We start from the raw sequence: 11,883 nt of genomic DNA, 5'->3' as shown, positions 1-11,883 counted from the left end.
TAGACTGGGGGGGGGGGTTCAGGGGGAACCGCGTGGGGCCAGGCTGGAGCTGTCTCCACGGGATGTGTGGCAGTGAGGACCCTTCCCACTTTTCGGGGTGCTGGGGTTTGAAGGGAGAAGTGAGTGGGTGTGCCCTGGGCTCCCCAAATCGTCGATGAGCTGCTGGGGTGCCGGGTGCTGCCGCCGCGTGTGCTGGATCTCCCCAGCAGGTGGCGCCCACGCTCCCCCCCCCCCCCTTTGTTCAGATCTTCACTTGGCCACTGACCTTGAACCGCTACTGGAACTGTGCCCTGCCATTCACAATTTACTGGACTGATTCCGGCGACCTCAGGTCACCACCCTGTCTTCTGATGGCAGGAAAGGGTGCGCTCACACCATGGGATCCCTGCTTAGGTGATGGGGTTCAGGCTTTCTGTGTTGGGGTACACTAAGCTGATGAGGATTATGATAGGGTGTTGAGGGCATCCTAGGCCCAAGGGCTCCCTCCGCGGGGTGTGGTGAGACAAGTGGGCACACCTCACACATACCGGGCCTAACCAAGGCCAGATGCTATCAAATAGCCAGGACAGGGCTGGAGAGATGGCTTAGTGGTTAAGCACTTGGCCTGTGAAGCCTAAGGACTCCGGTTCTAGGCTCGACTCCCCAGGACCAAGTTAGCCAGATGCACAAGGTGGTGCATGCATCTGGAGTTCGTTTGTAGTGGCTGGAGGCCACGGCACACCCATTCTCTCTCTCTCTCTCTCTCTCTCTCTCTCTCTCTCTCTCTCTACCTCTCTGCCTGTCCTCAAATAAACAAATAAAAATAAACAAAAACTTAAAAAAAATAGCCAGGACAGGCACCTCTCTCTGCCACCTCTCCTTCCCTCTCCTGTAGTCTGACCATTCCCAGGAGCCGGCTGAAGGCTCAGGGAGATAAGGAAGCTTGCTCAAGGTCACACAGCCAGAGAGTTGTGGCACTGAGCTGTAACCCAAGTTTGTCCACTTCAGATGTGGTGCTCTCTCCAAGCCATTTGGCCTGTGGGGGACATCCTTGTGGCCAAAGACTGGGAGCCTCTTGGGTGAGCGGAAGGGATGCCGAGCTTAGTGGAGCGCACAGTGCTGGGCACAGTCGGCCCTCAGCATAGCTGTGCCCCTGGCCTGAGCTCCAGTTGCCTTTCTTTCCTCCCCCTTCTCTAGGCTTTCTAAGCCAGGGGCTGAGCCTTCCTCCAATCCCAGCGCGGCTGACCCGGCCCTGGGCCCTGTTATCTGCACCGGAAGGTGCTGCTCTGTGCGCCTGGCTCTGCCCTGGGAATGTTGTCCCTGCCTGGTGCTCGGTCTCCTTAACTCCGATGTCCCCCCCTCCCTGCCCCCAGACCCCTTTGCGCTCTTGAAAGGACCTGGAGCGCCGAGTCCGTTTGGGTGGTTGAGAGCAGCACCAGACCAGGACTCAGGATTCTCTGGCTGAACCCCCTTCTTGGTCTCCAGTCTGCTATGTGACCGCGTGCCAAAGTCTTGGCTTCTCTGCTTGCTGTGTCTCTGCTAGTCAGATTAAGGAATGGGATTAGATCATTTCGGATGATCCTGCTAGGACAGACACTCTACTGTGGGACCGTTCCCCAAACACATAGACAGCCCTGGTCATGGACTCGGAACACATGGGCTGGTCCCTTCTCCAAGCTGCGCGGCCATGAGTGGGGCCGGGTTTAGCATCCAAAGACCCCCACGGAAGTCTGTCCCGCTCTGTTCCTTACACTGCTGTAACTTCCCTAAATGAGGTTCACTGTAAGAACCACAGCGAGCTAGCCAGTGTTGCCATTTTACAAGCTGTGGGATCCTTCCATCACTGGGTGGCCTGGGGCAAGCCCCTCCAGCTGCCGGCTCACCCCTGCCTCTGGGTTGGGTCCAGACTAGGGGGGGATAATGGGTCTAAACATGCCTTGAGAACCAAAGACGCCTAGAGAAATGGAGCCCAGCTAGAAGTCCTCAGTAAACCTGGAAAGGGAGCATGGGACATTTGAGGCACTCTGCAGAGAGCCTTCAGGCCCAGTGCAAACTTGGCTGAATTTCCCCAGTCTGCCCAGAAGGAAACTGAGGCAGGGCCCTTCTCAGACTCAAGGCACACAGGCTACCTCTGTGAACATTTGGGGGTCACTTCCTTGGGAGACTGGCTCTGGGAAATCAGGGGGTTGGACCAATCAAAGCAGGGTGGTGGACAAGGACTTCCGCGGAGCTGGGACCCCAGGCATTGGGCCGCCTGCCCCTCACCTGGGACCAGGGAGGTCACAGTGTTCATCCCTCCCGCCAGCCTGTACCAAGCCATAACTGGGCCTGGCATTCATGGGCTGAGACCAGGGTGGGAAAAGCAGTTTCTGGCCAACTTGCTTGGCCGCCAGGTAGCGGGGCCAGGACTTGAGCCCATAGCAGAGGGTGGGCACCAATGCCCTTATGCTACCTTCCCTGGCGCTTGTGACTCTCTTGGCAAATGGCTCTTGGATTTCAACTGGACCCAGGCTGGAGAAGTTCCCAGCAACTGAGGGGCTCTGTCTCCCCCCCCCCCACACACACACCCTTGCTGCCTCTGTTCCTACTCCATGAACTTTGGCTCTTTGACTCAAACAGGACCCCGTGGCTGGGCCTTGGGCACAGACATCCCAGGGAAGAGTTAATTAAGCCTGAGATCCAGAGCTCCCGGGGATTGCCACAAAGGCCCAGGCTGGAGGGGCGGGAGCGGGAGGAGGGGACTGGGAAGTCCGCTCTGCGCTCCCTCCGCCCTCCCTGCATCCCTCCACCCTCCGAGCTCCGTCTTCGGCCTGAGGGTCGGGCCAGCAACCGGTTATTATGGGCCAAGGAGCCAGAGGCCGTCCCGAGGAGGCCCAGGGACCCTGAGCTAAGCACAAGGCTGCAGAGCCAGGGTAAGTGGCGGGAGACCCCTCTGCTTCTCTCGGGGTCTGTCTGTCCTCTTTGATGAGCGCACAGGGCTCTCTCCCTTTGGCCCAGACACCTCCTCTGGGATCTCTCCTTTCCCTCCGGGCTGCTCGGAGCTGCTCCTGGCTCGTGCCTGCCCTTGCAGCCACCCCCCGCCCCCAGCCACTCAGCCCAGCCCTGTCCACCTGGATGACTAGGGCTGTCCTGCTGTCCCCAGGAGGCTCCAGCTTGGCAGTGGGGGTAGCAGAGACCCCCCCGCCGCCCCCAACACACACACACACACACACAGTCACCCCATAGTTGGCCTGATCCTGCCTGTCCCTCTCCTCAAAGCCAGCCAGTGATCCCCAGCTGTGGTTAGCACTGCCCCAGGATGGCGCCCTGCTTCCTGCTTCCTGCCGGGGGGGGGGGGGGGGGGGCTGTTCTGTGTCTCTGAGCTCAAGTGGGGTCAGGCCAATAGCAAACAGTAATGTCCCCATACCGTGCCAATTCCCTGCAAGAAGTTCTGTGCCTTCCAGTCTGGAAAGACACAGGGACACAAAGGAACGGATTCTTCGAAGTCTTTGACAAGTCAGGCAGTTTCCCTGCATGTAAGTCTGTCCAGGGAGGAGTTGATTCCATCTTGTAAGTATGAAGGAACAGGAAGACCAGAGAGGTTCAGCCACCAGCCCTGGGTCACATGGCTTGAGAACTATTTTGGGAGACAGTCTCAGATTTCCCTCAGGATAGCCACATCTAGGACCAGGAAAAAGCAGGGGATTTTTTTCTGGGATCTGTAAGTGAGGGTGTTGATGGGGTGGGGGATGATCTCTGAGGAGGTCACCTGTCTTGTTGAGCAAAACCAGCAAGCCCTGGTAGAGTGGGGAGGGTCAGTCCCTAGTGGAGGTGGCTCTGGAGATACCTGCCCATCTCTCCTGCTGCCCCCCCTAGCCCCAGGCTAGAGGGCACAGAGTTTCTGCCCCTTTAACATCTAGCCTTCCCCCCTGGTAACATTTCGAGGAGGATTCGTTTTTTCACCTTCTTTACCTGAATTAACCGCAGAGAAATATTTTTGAATTGTACTAAATGTTAAAAGGGAACAAAAAGGAAATAAACAAAGAGAGGCAAGAAGTGTGAAACCAGCTTGGCTTCAGAAGCTCAGTTTCTGATCCGGCGATAACTGCTTGGCGCCTGCCCTCCAGGGCTGCCACCTCCTCCTAAGCCCTCTACGGGCTTCCTGCCCACCAGTCCAGGCCTCCTCCGCCTGTGTCCAGGCTACTTCCTGCCCCACCGTGAGAACTCTAGACCCCTTAGTGACCCCAAGACAGAACCTCACCAGCTTTGACCTTTTGGAATTTCCAGACCTGCTGGTCCAGTTCTTTAATTCCAATTTACCACCTTCATGGCTGATTGGTAGACCTGTCATGAGTGACACAGCCCCCTTCCAATGACTTCACTGCAAGCCTTCTCTGCAGGGCCTCAGGGTGAGGGCGGGCAGTGTGGGCTGTTGACTGCAGAAGGGGCCCGAGGAGCCAGCCTCTGCCAAGCTCCACACCCTTGGGGTTGTGTTCCTCCAAAGGGGACTTCTTGGTGTCTAACTTTTTTTTTTTTTTTTTTCTGAGGTAGGGTCTCACTCTGGCCCAGGCTGACCTGGAATTCACTATGAGGTCTCAGGTTGGCCTCGAACTCACGGCAATCCTCCTACCTCTGCCTGCTGAGTGTGCCACCATGCCTGGCGGTGTCTAACTTATTTATTTGAGAGAGAGAGAGGGAGAGAGAGAGAGAAAATGGGCATGCCAGCCATTGCAAATGAACATGTGCCACCTTGTGCATCTGGCTTATGTGTGGGTCGTGAGGAATCAAACCTGGGTCCTTTGGCTTTGCTGGCAAGTGCCTTAACCACTAAGCCATCTCTCCAGCCCTGACTTTTGCTTCCAGAGGCACCTTGTATGGCTGCAGACCTACACTATTAAATCCCACCTTGCTCCTGCTGCTGCTGGGGACCATGTGCCGACCCGAGGTCAGCAATGCTGGTTGGTGAAGGGTTCGCTGTCTAACTGGTGACCCCTAAGGGCAGCTGAACGTCCTCTTCCGCATTCCAGCAATAGTCCCGAACCCTGTGTGCTCACTCCGCCTGAGCACCTCTCCTCGGCTCCCTCCTTCCCAGGCCAGTGTGGTGGTGACAGTGGCTGGACACCAGCCAGTGAGAGTCTTTAGGCTTGCTCCATGGGCTGCCCCAGGTTTCTCTGTCTTAGGGCCTCCGCCCTGCTCCCCCAGTCACACCAGCACTGCAGAGGGACCACTGTAGTGTTGGCATGAGCACTGGCACGTTTGAAGCGTTGAGTTCAAGGTGGCTTCTGTCCTTCTGTCCAGGTCACCATGGGGACAGGCAGCTTGGGTCCCCTCCGGGTAGTGTTCCTGCTCTCTGCCGTGGTGTCCGCGGTCCCCACCGAAGAGCCCACCCCCGGGGACTCTGTGTCTTCCCACCTCCCTCAAGGTTGCCGGTGGTGCTGTGACCCCAAGGATGGGCTGCCCTCTGCCCACGCTGCTGGCACGTATCCCGTGTCCCCCTCTGCCCTTCCCTACGTTGTGCCTGAGGTCAGGCCCTACATCAACATCACCATCCTGAAGGGTGAGTTCCCACACGTGGATATGGGCAGGGCTGGCAAGGGAGCGGGGAGGACGATGGGAGCCCAGCGGTGACGGTGACATGACGCCCCCCTGCATGTTCACGGCGACCTCGGAGCTCTGCGCTTTGAAGGCGGGTGGGCCATGGATGGGCTGGTGGTGCAGGGGGTGGTGAGAAGGATTCTGGGAGCCCGCTGGTGGGCAGGCGAGGGCACTGGGGTGTGGCGTGAGGCACAGGCTGTAGGTAGGCGTGGCAGGTGCAGCGGAGGCTCCCGGGGAAGGCGAGCGTCCACCATGGGGTGCTTTGCTGTCTGGGGTATTAAAGGCGCCAACAAGGACTGTGCTGGGCCTCCCAGTGGGACCAGGGCGGTGTGAGAGAGGAGGAGACTGACCCTGGGGAGTTTCACAGGAAGGAGGAGACAGAGGTAGCAGAGGGCACCCTGGGCTCTGGGGTGGCGGGCTAGCGCCCTATCACCCACCTCAAGTGCAACAGTTACTGCCGCCACACGGGTGGGACAGTGACCACTGCGGTCCTGGATGCCTCAGCCTCACTAATGATCACCACGAGGCTGTGACTTTGTCATGCTTCCCAACAGGTAGATGGGGGAACGTGGAGCCTCCAGTGGGGGAGGGGGGGCCGCATGGGACAGAATAAGGTCACTCTCCTGCAGTGGCTGGCTGGCTTCGGAGACCCCTGCGTGTCTGGATTCCCGGGTGAGGGTGGCTCCTACCCTAGTGCCTTACCCAGCACAGCTTAGGGCACATTAGTGTGCTCTTCCAGCTGCCTCTTTCTCATAGCTGTCCATCCCAAGCCACATGCTGCCCTTGGCCAGGCTGTGCTGCCCACCAGAGGTGGCCAGTTTGCCATGGCCTAAGACCCTTGTGTGGTATACAGAGCCCTGGGCCCCAGTGGCTCAGGCTGGCCCTCTTGCCGTGCGTCTGCTGTCGGCTTACGTGTAAAAGGAGGCAAAGGCTCCCACCTCATGGCTGCCTGGCTCTTCTCTTGGACTGGGCACTGACCACGTGCTCAGGAGTGTCCCATCACAGCGAGGTGGCTCCATTGTGGGGAGGCAGCCGTGGAGCCACTTATCCCCTTTCCTTGGGGCCTCTCCCCAAGGGCATCCTCCCTTTCTGCCCTGCCCCGGCCAGCGGGGAGTTGAACAAGGACCCGAGGGGAAGTTAACCTGGGTGGGAGAAGGCAAACAGACACAAGAAGGAGACCATGCTAGGTGTTTGTCAAGGCCTCGAGATTTTATTTTTACATGTAGGTTTATATAAGGTTGTAGGGGGAAAGGGGACGTAATCAGGCCAAAGATCACAGAGTCACTGGTTAAGCCACAATGCCTTTGTTTCTTCATCAGCTACCGGCAGCATGGGGGAGTACTCAGCCAAGCGTACGATCCCTTTGTTTCTGGTAGTTGAATATTAGGCGAGGAAGTAGAAGCTTAACTGGCTATGTGGCGGTTTCTGTTAACATGGCCGAGGTTTGGTTCTTAGCTCCCAACACTGCCCCTCCTCCTCCATGGCCAAGGGCCTTGGGAGCACGCAGGCCCTGGCTAGGACAGCCGGACGTATGTGGGATCAAGTCTCCCCTGTGTGCTACGCGTCTGTAGTCACGGTCAGCCTCAGTCAAGGGTGAGAAGGGGCAACTAGGTTGGAAGCCACCAGCCCCCAGGTGGGTGGAGATGGATGGTCAGTGCTGGATGGATGGATGCACTACTCCTCATTGCCAAGTGTGTTCCCATGAGGTGGACAAAATACTCTTTAAAAAAGTTTATTTATTTGCAAGAGGAAAGAGAAAGACAGAGACAGATAGGAGGGAGGGAGGGAGAGAGAGATATAGAGAAAGAGAATAGACATGCCAGGGCCTCTTGCCGCTGCAAACAAACTGCAGACACATGCACCACTTTGGGCATACGGCTCTCTGTGGGTACCGGGGAATTGAACCTGGGCCATCAGGCTTTGCAGGCAAGTGTCTGACTTGCTTAGCCATCTCTCCAGACCACAGTTCTCTTTAACACACACACAAGAGAACCAAGAGCCCCAACCACAAAAGCCCTGGGTCACGGCAAAGTTGGTGTTCAGGGCTCTGTCTGTGGCCAGAAGTGCAAAGTCCATCTTAGCTTGCCCCGTCTCCCTGGCAACCTGGATGGGGCAGCTTCCCAGGGAAGGACCCTTCCTGCGGGGAGAAAGCAGGCTGGGCTACTGCCAGACCATGGCTGGTACCCTGGACGTGGCTGTGGTCTCTTCTACCAAGACATGTTTATGACGGTGATGTTAGGCATGGAGTAGGTGTCCAATTAAAGCCAGCTTCTTCTCCGGCCTCAGGCAGGGCCGGAGTCTTCCAAGACTGGCACAACGGACCCAGGTGCCAGCAGCCCTGACTCTGTCCTTTCATGTCGTCCCAGGTGACAAAGGGGACCGAGGTCTCCTGGGCACGCCAGGGAAGCCGGGCAAGGAGGGTTCCCGAGGAGACCGCGGTGCGCCGGGTGTCAAAGGGGACAAGGGCCAGGTGGGCAGCCCGGGCAGCCCGTGCCAGATGCGCTTCTCGGCTTTCTCGGTGGGCCGCAAGACGGCCCTGCACAGCAGCGAGGACTTCCTGCCGCTGCTCTTCGACAGGGTCTTCGTGAACACAGACGGGCACTTCGACATGGCCGCCGGGCACTTCGTGGCTCCCCTGAGCGGCCTCTACTTCTTCAGCCTGAACGTGCACAGCTGGAACTTCAAGGAGACCTACGTGCACGTGGTTCACAATGAGGAGGCGGCCGTCATCCTGTACGCGCAGCCCAGCGACCGCAGCATCATGCAGAGCCAGAGCGTCATGCTGGCCCTGGCGCCCGGCGACCGCGTGTGGGTGCGGCTCTTCAAGCGCGAGAGGGAGAACGCCATCTACAGCGACGACGTGGACACCTACATCACCTTCAGCGGCCACCTGATCAAGCCAGAAGATGACTGAACGAGCGCCCTCGGCCAGACCTCACAGCCAGGCAGCTCAGGGGCTGGTGGCCGGAGAGGCAGGTCCTACCTTATCCCCAGGGCAGGGTTCACTCACTCCCTTGGGAAGTGGGGAGAGCCTCCTTGTTCTTTGTCTCCATCATTGCTCACAGTGTTTCCAGCCCCCCACCTCCCAACACACATTCCCAACTTTCTTCTTGGCTTTATTTTCAGAAACTTTTGTATCAAAAGATCCCTGGACTTTCCCAGCCTCCAGCCCAGCACTTCTCAACATGCTGTCCGTCCCCCCTGGGGGACCTTGTTACACGGGCGACTCTGGTTTGGCCTGGCCATGTGGGCTATTTGGCATTTCTGACAAGTTCCCCAACCCTCCTGTCACTGTAGGACCCCCACCCCCGCCAACCATCTCTGTTTTCTTCCCTTTTCTCCTCTTCTATCATCTTCCCCTTCAACCACTCGCCAGAGCCACTGTTCACTCATTCACCCGTCAAATATGAGCACCCACTTGGTGCCAGGCCCTGAAAATGCCCAGGTGAGTCAGACCTTAGTCCTGCCCCTCCCTTGGTGAGCGCTGGCGGCATGGGTGGCGGTGGGGCACCTGCCCGCGGATGGGCCAGAGATCGGAGGGCACACTTGGCGTTCCTCTCGTCTGTTCTGGGTGCTCAGAGCCCCGTGAGGGTGGCATCCCCTTCCTAGTCTCTTACTTTCCCGCCTGATGCCTATAGTTAAAGCAAACCCTACCAGGCCCTTGGCCCTGAGAAGACCTGAGAGTTTGCGGGGGGGGGGGGCATTGGAGATTAAGGGCCCCTGTGCACTGGGGCCCGTGTTCCCAGCTCTCGTTTAAAGCAATGGCAATCCTGACACACACAGCCGTCTTCCTTCCGGAAGACTTCCCTGCCCTTCTCCGGACTTCTCTTCCAAGGCATCTGAGCCTTTCCCCCAGGACTTGCAGCCACAATCAGACCGCTATGTCTGCTCCCAGGTGTCCACTTGACCCTCCCGGCCCCTCACAATGCCAGTGTCCCCAAGCTGTCATACTTATGAAGGTGCTAAGGCCCTTGAGAGGCAGCTCCTGTCTCAAGGCCCCTTTGGCCAGTATTGCCTTGGCAAATGCTATGGGCAGTGGGCCAAGGGAAGAGGTGCCAGGCTTGATCCCTCAGCAGGTCTGGGGACTAAAGCAAGCAGGTAACATTCGGGTCATTTGGGGGTCTTCTTTGAGCCATGCTACCAAGGTAGGCCCTGGGAGAGGCCATAGGGGCGGAGACAGTTCCGTGCCTTTCCCAGGGTGTGTGACCTGGTGGCCCTCTAGCCTTCTCGTGCACCCTAAGTGACCTAACCTCCCAAGGGGGCCTCCACCCATCGGTGCTTCTGCAGCTCCAGGGCAGTGACGGCTCTGGGGGTGGTTTCCGGTGCTTATACCTAAAGGAGTCCCAGCCAAGAGGCCAGGTGATGGGAACAGGGCCTGCTAAGTGTCTCAAAGGCTGGTGCTGTCAAAGACTCAAAGACTGGGCCCTGTCCTGCTTGTCCAGTGTGAATAAAGATGCTTGTCCTCCTGGCCGTGCGGCATTCAGGCTGCTTTGTTCTGCCCTGCACGCTCGGGTCATCTTGGGAGGATACGAGGCTCCAGAGAGGTGAGCTCAGCCCACTCCTCCCCTCGGCTGCCCCCTGCCCATCCAAAAACCAGTCCTTGGATGGCAGCTCACACAGCCAGTCCGTGGTGATCTGGGCAAGTCCCCACATCTCTGAGCCACAGTTTCTTAGTCCGTAAACTAGGGGTGGTGACAGTCCTCACGGATGGATTCGGGATTAGATGGGAGGCTCGTGGTGGGTGCCACATTCCTTCTGGAGCTCCCTACAGTGGGAGCCACTGAAATTGAACTCTAGACGTTTGCGCCACCTAGTGGGCACGTGCAGCCTTGCACTTGCCTCACCTTAGTGTGTCTGGCTTACGTGGGATCCAGAGAGTCAAACGTGGGTCCTTAGGCTTCACAAGCAAGCACCTTAACCACTAAGCCGTCTCTCCAGCGCATGCTTTGTGCTTATAAAGAGAGTCGCCAGAAGAGATGTGCTGTGGCACAGCAGGTACCTTGACTGGGATGGCCAGCTCACACTGCATGGTACCACACACACGCAGTTCAGTTAAAGTAACTCGCATCCACATGCTGGGCTGTGTGTGGCGGGTGTTGAGGGAAAGAAGGAGGCTCCTCCCCTCTGCACACCATGTGGAGGACTCATGCTGTGAAAACTGCCTGCGGCTGCTCTGGGACCCAAGTTGGCCCTGCAGTGGTGGACGTGGGTGTCTGTGTGTCCTCGGAGCTCGCCTGGTCCCTCCGCCTCTGTAGCAGTAGCTCTCTGCAGAGAGATCCCCACTGTCAGAGGTCCCCACGGGGCGGATGGTGTGCTTGGGCTGGCCTCCGTCAATCCATCAGGCATCTTAACAAGCTCCTGGCTCAGGCACTAGGCCTGGCGGAAAAGGCCGCCACGGTCACCTTTGTCCTGCATGTCGCAAGAACTGGAGTTGGGCCCATCAACAGGCCGCTGAGCCAGCAAAGCTCTGGAAACTTCTTGCCAAGCACCGCAGCTGGGTTGAAGTCAGTCCTTGGCAGACCGAGGCCAAAACCACGGACGTTTTTAGGTAATGTTAGTTTAGGACACCCAGACTGACACCCCCATTGTGTCCGGCCCTTTCACCCGACACACACTGTCTTCCATCCTTGGTCAGAGGTGGCCATTGGACTGTCTCCAGTGGGCCCCAGTTCCCGAGGTGAAGATCTTGACCCAGTAGGTATCAGAGCCCCTCTTTCTGGGTGACAGATTCTCCCAACAGGCAGAGGCACGGTGGGGCCTGGGAAAGGGCTCTGCGAAACGAGCAGCCCTCAAACTAGGTTTGTGGCGAGAAGTAGTCAGATCTGAGTTTGGAAAGGAGTCAGGGAGAGCAGCAGCGAGCCAGCAGGACTGCGCTGGAGATAGGAAAGGCAGGCCGTGCCTGCGAACTGAGTGTTTGGATCAGCCTGTGGATAACCTCCTTGGTGCTGGGGAGCCCATAAGAGGTGGCTCACTGGGGCAAAGCTGACACAGAGGGGCCAGACTGGAGGCAGTAAGGCCTGTGCTGTGGGCCAGAGAAGGCACAAATGCTGGAAACAGTGATGCATGCATTCGGTAGCGGAGAGGAGGGTGGAGGGCCGCCAGCTTGGGCAAAGCCTCTCTCTACCAGGCTCTGCTACTCCTTCAAGACTTTCCTCTGATGGACATGAGGAGCGGCTAGGGACAGTCAGTTGTTTATTTTATTTGAAAGTAAGAGAAAGAGATACGTGTGTGTGTCGGGGGGGGGGGGGAAGGGGGTAGAGAGAGAGAGAGCAAACCAAGGTCTCTAGCCACTGCAAATGAACTTCAGACACATGTGCCACCTTGTGCATC

At 57.9% G+C, this 11,883-nt stretch overlaps 1 protein-coding gene across 1 annotated transcript; it reads left to right on the top strand.

Annotated features, from left to right (window-relative positions):
• Nucleotides 1-2,742: 2,742 nt before the first annotated feature.
• Nucleotides 2,743-10,023, top strand: C1qtnf6 (C1q and TNF related 6). Its single transcript, XM_012949766.2, has 3 exons — nt 2,743-2,891; nt 5,257-5,515; nt 7,920-10,023. Exons 2-3 carry the CDS (start codon nt 5,263-5,265, stop codon nt 8,465-8,467), a joined length of 801 nt encoding a protein of 266 aa, XP_012805220.1. The 5' UTR covers nt 2,743-2,891; nt 5,257-5,262; the 3' UTR covers nt 8,468-10,023.
• Nucleotides 10,024-11,883: the final 1,860 nt, after the last annotated feature.

This window comes from Jaculus jaculus, chromosome 6 (genome assembly GCF_020740685.1).
Source record: "Jaculus jaculus isolate mJacJac1 chromosome 6, mJacJac1.mat.Y.cur, whole genome shotgun sequence".
NCBI classification, from domain to species: Eukaryota; Metazoa; Chordata; class Mammalia; order Rodentia; family Dipodidae; genus Jaculus; species Jaculus jaculus.
Note: the sequence above shows the minus strand (reverse complement) of the source record. Positions and strands in the feature narration are given on the sequence as shown.

What these genes read in the sequence shown, in the direction of transcription:
- C1qtnf6 (XM_012949766.2), top strand. Translation starts at nt 5,263, where the DNA reads ATGGGGACAGGCAGCTTGGGTCCCCTCCGGGTAGTGTTCCTGCTCTCT. An exon ending in CAACATCACCATCCTGAAGG is followed by an intron (nt 5,516 to 7,919) that starts GTGAGTTCCCAC and finishes ATGTCGTCCCAG; the next exon opens with GTGACAAAGGGGACCGAGGT.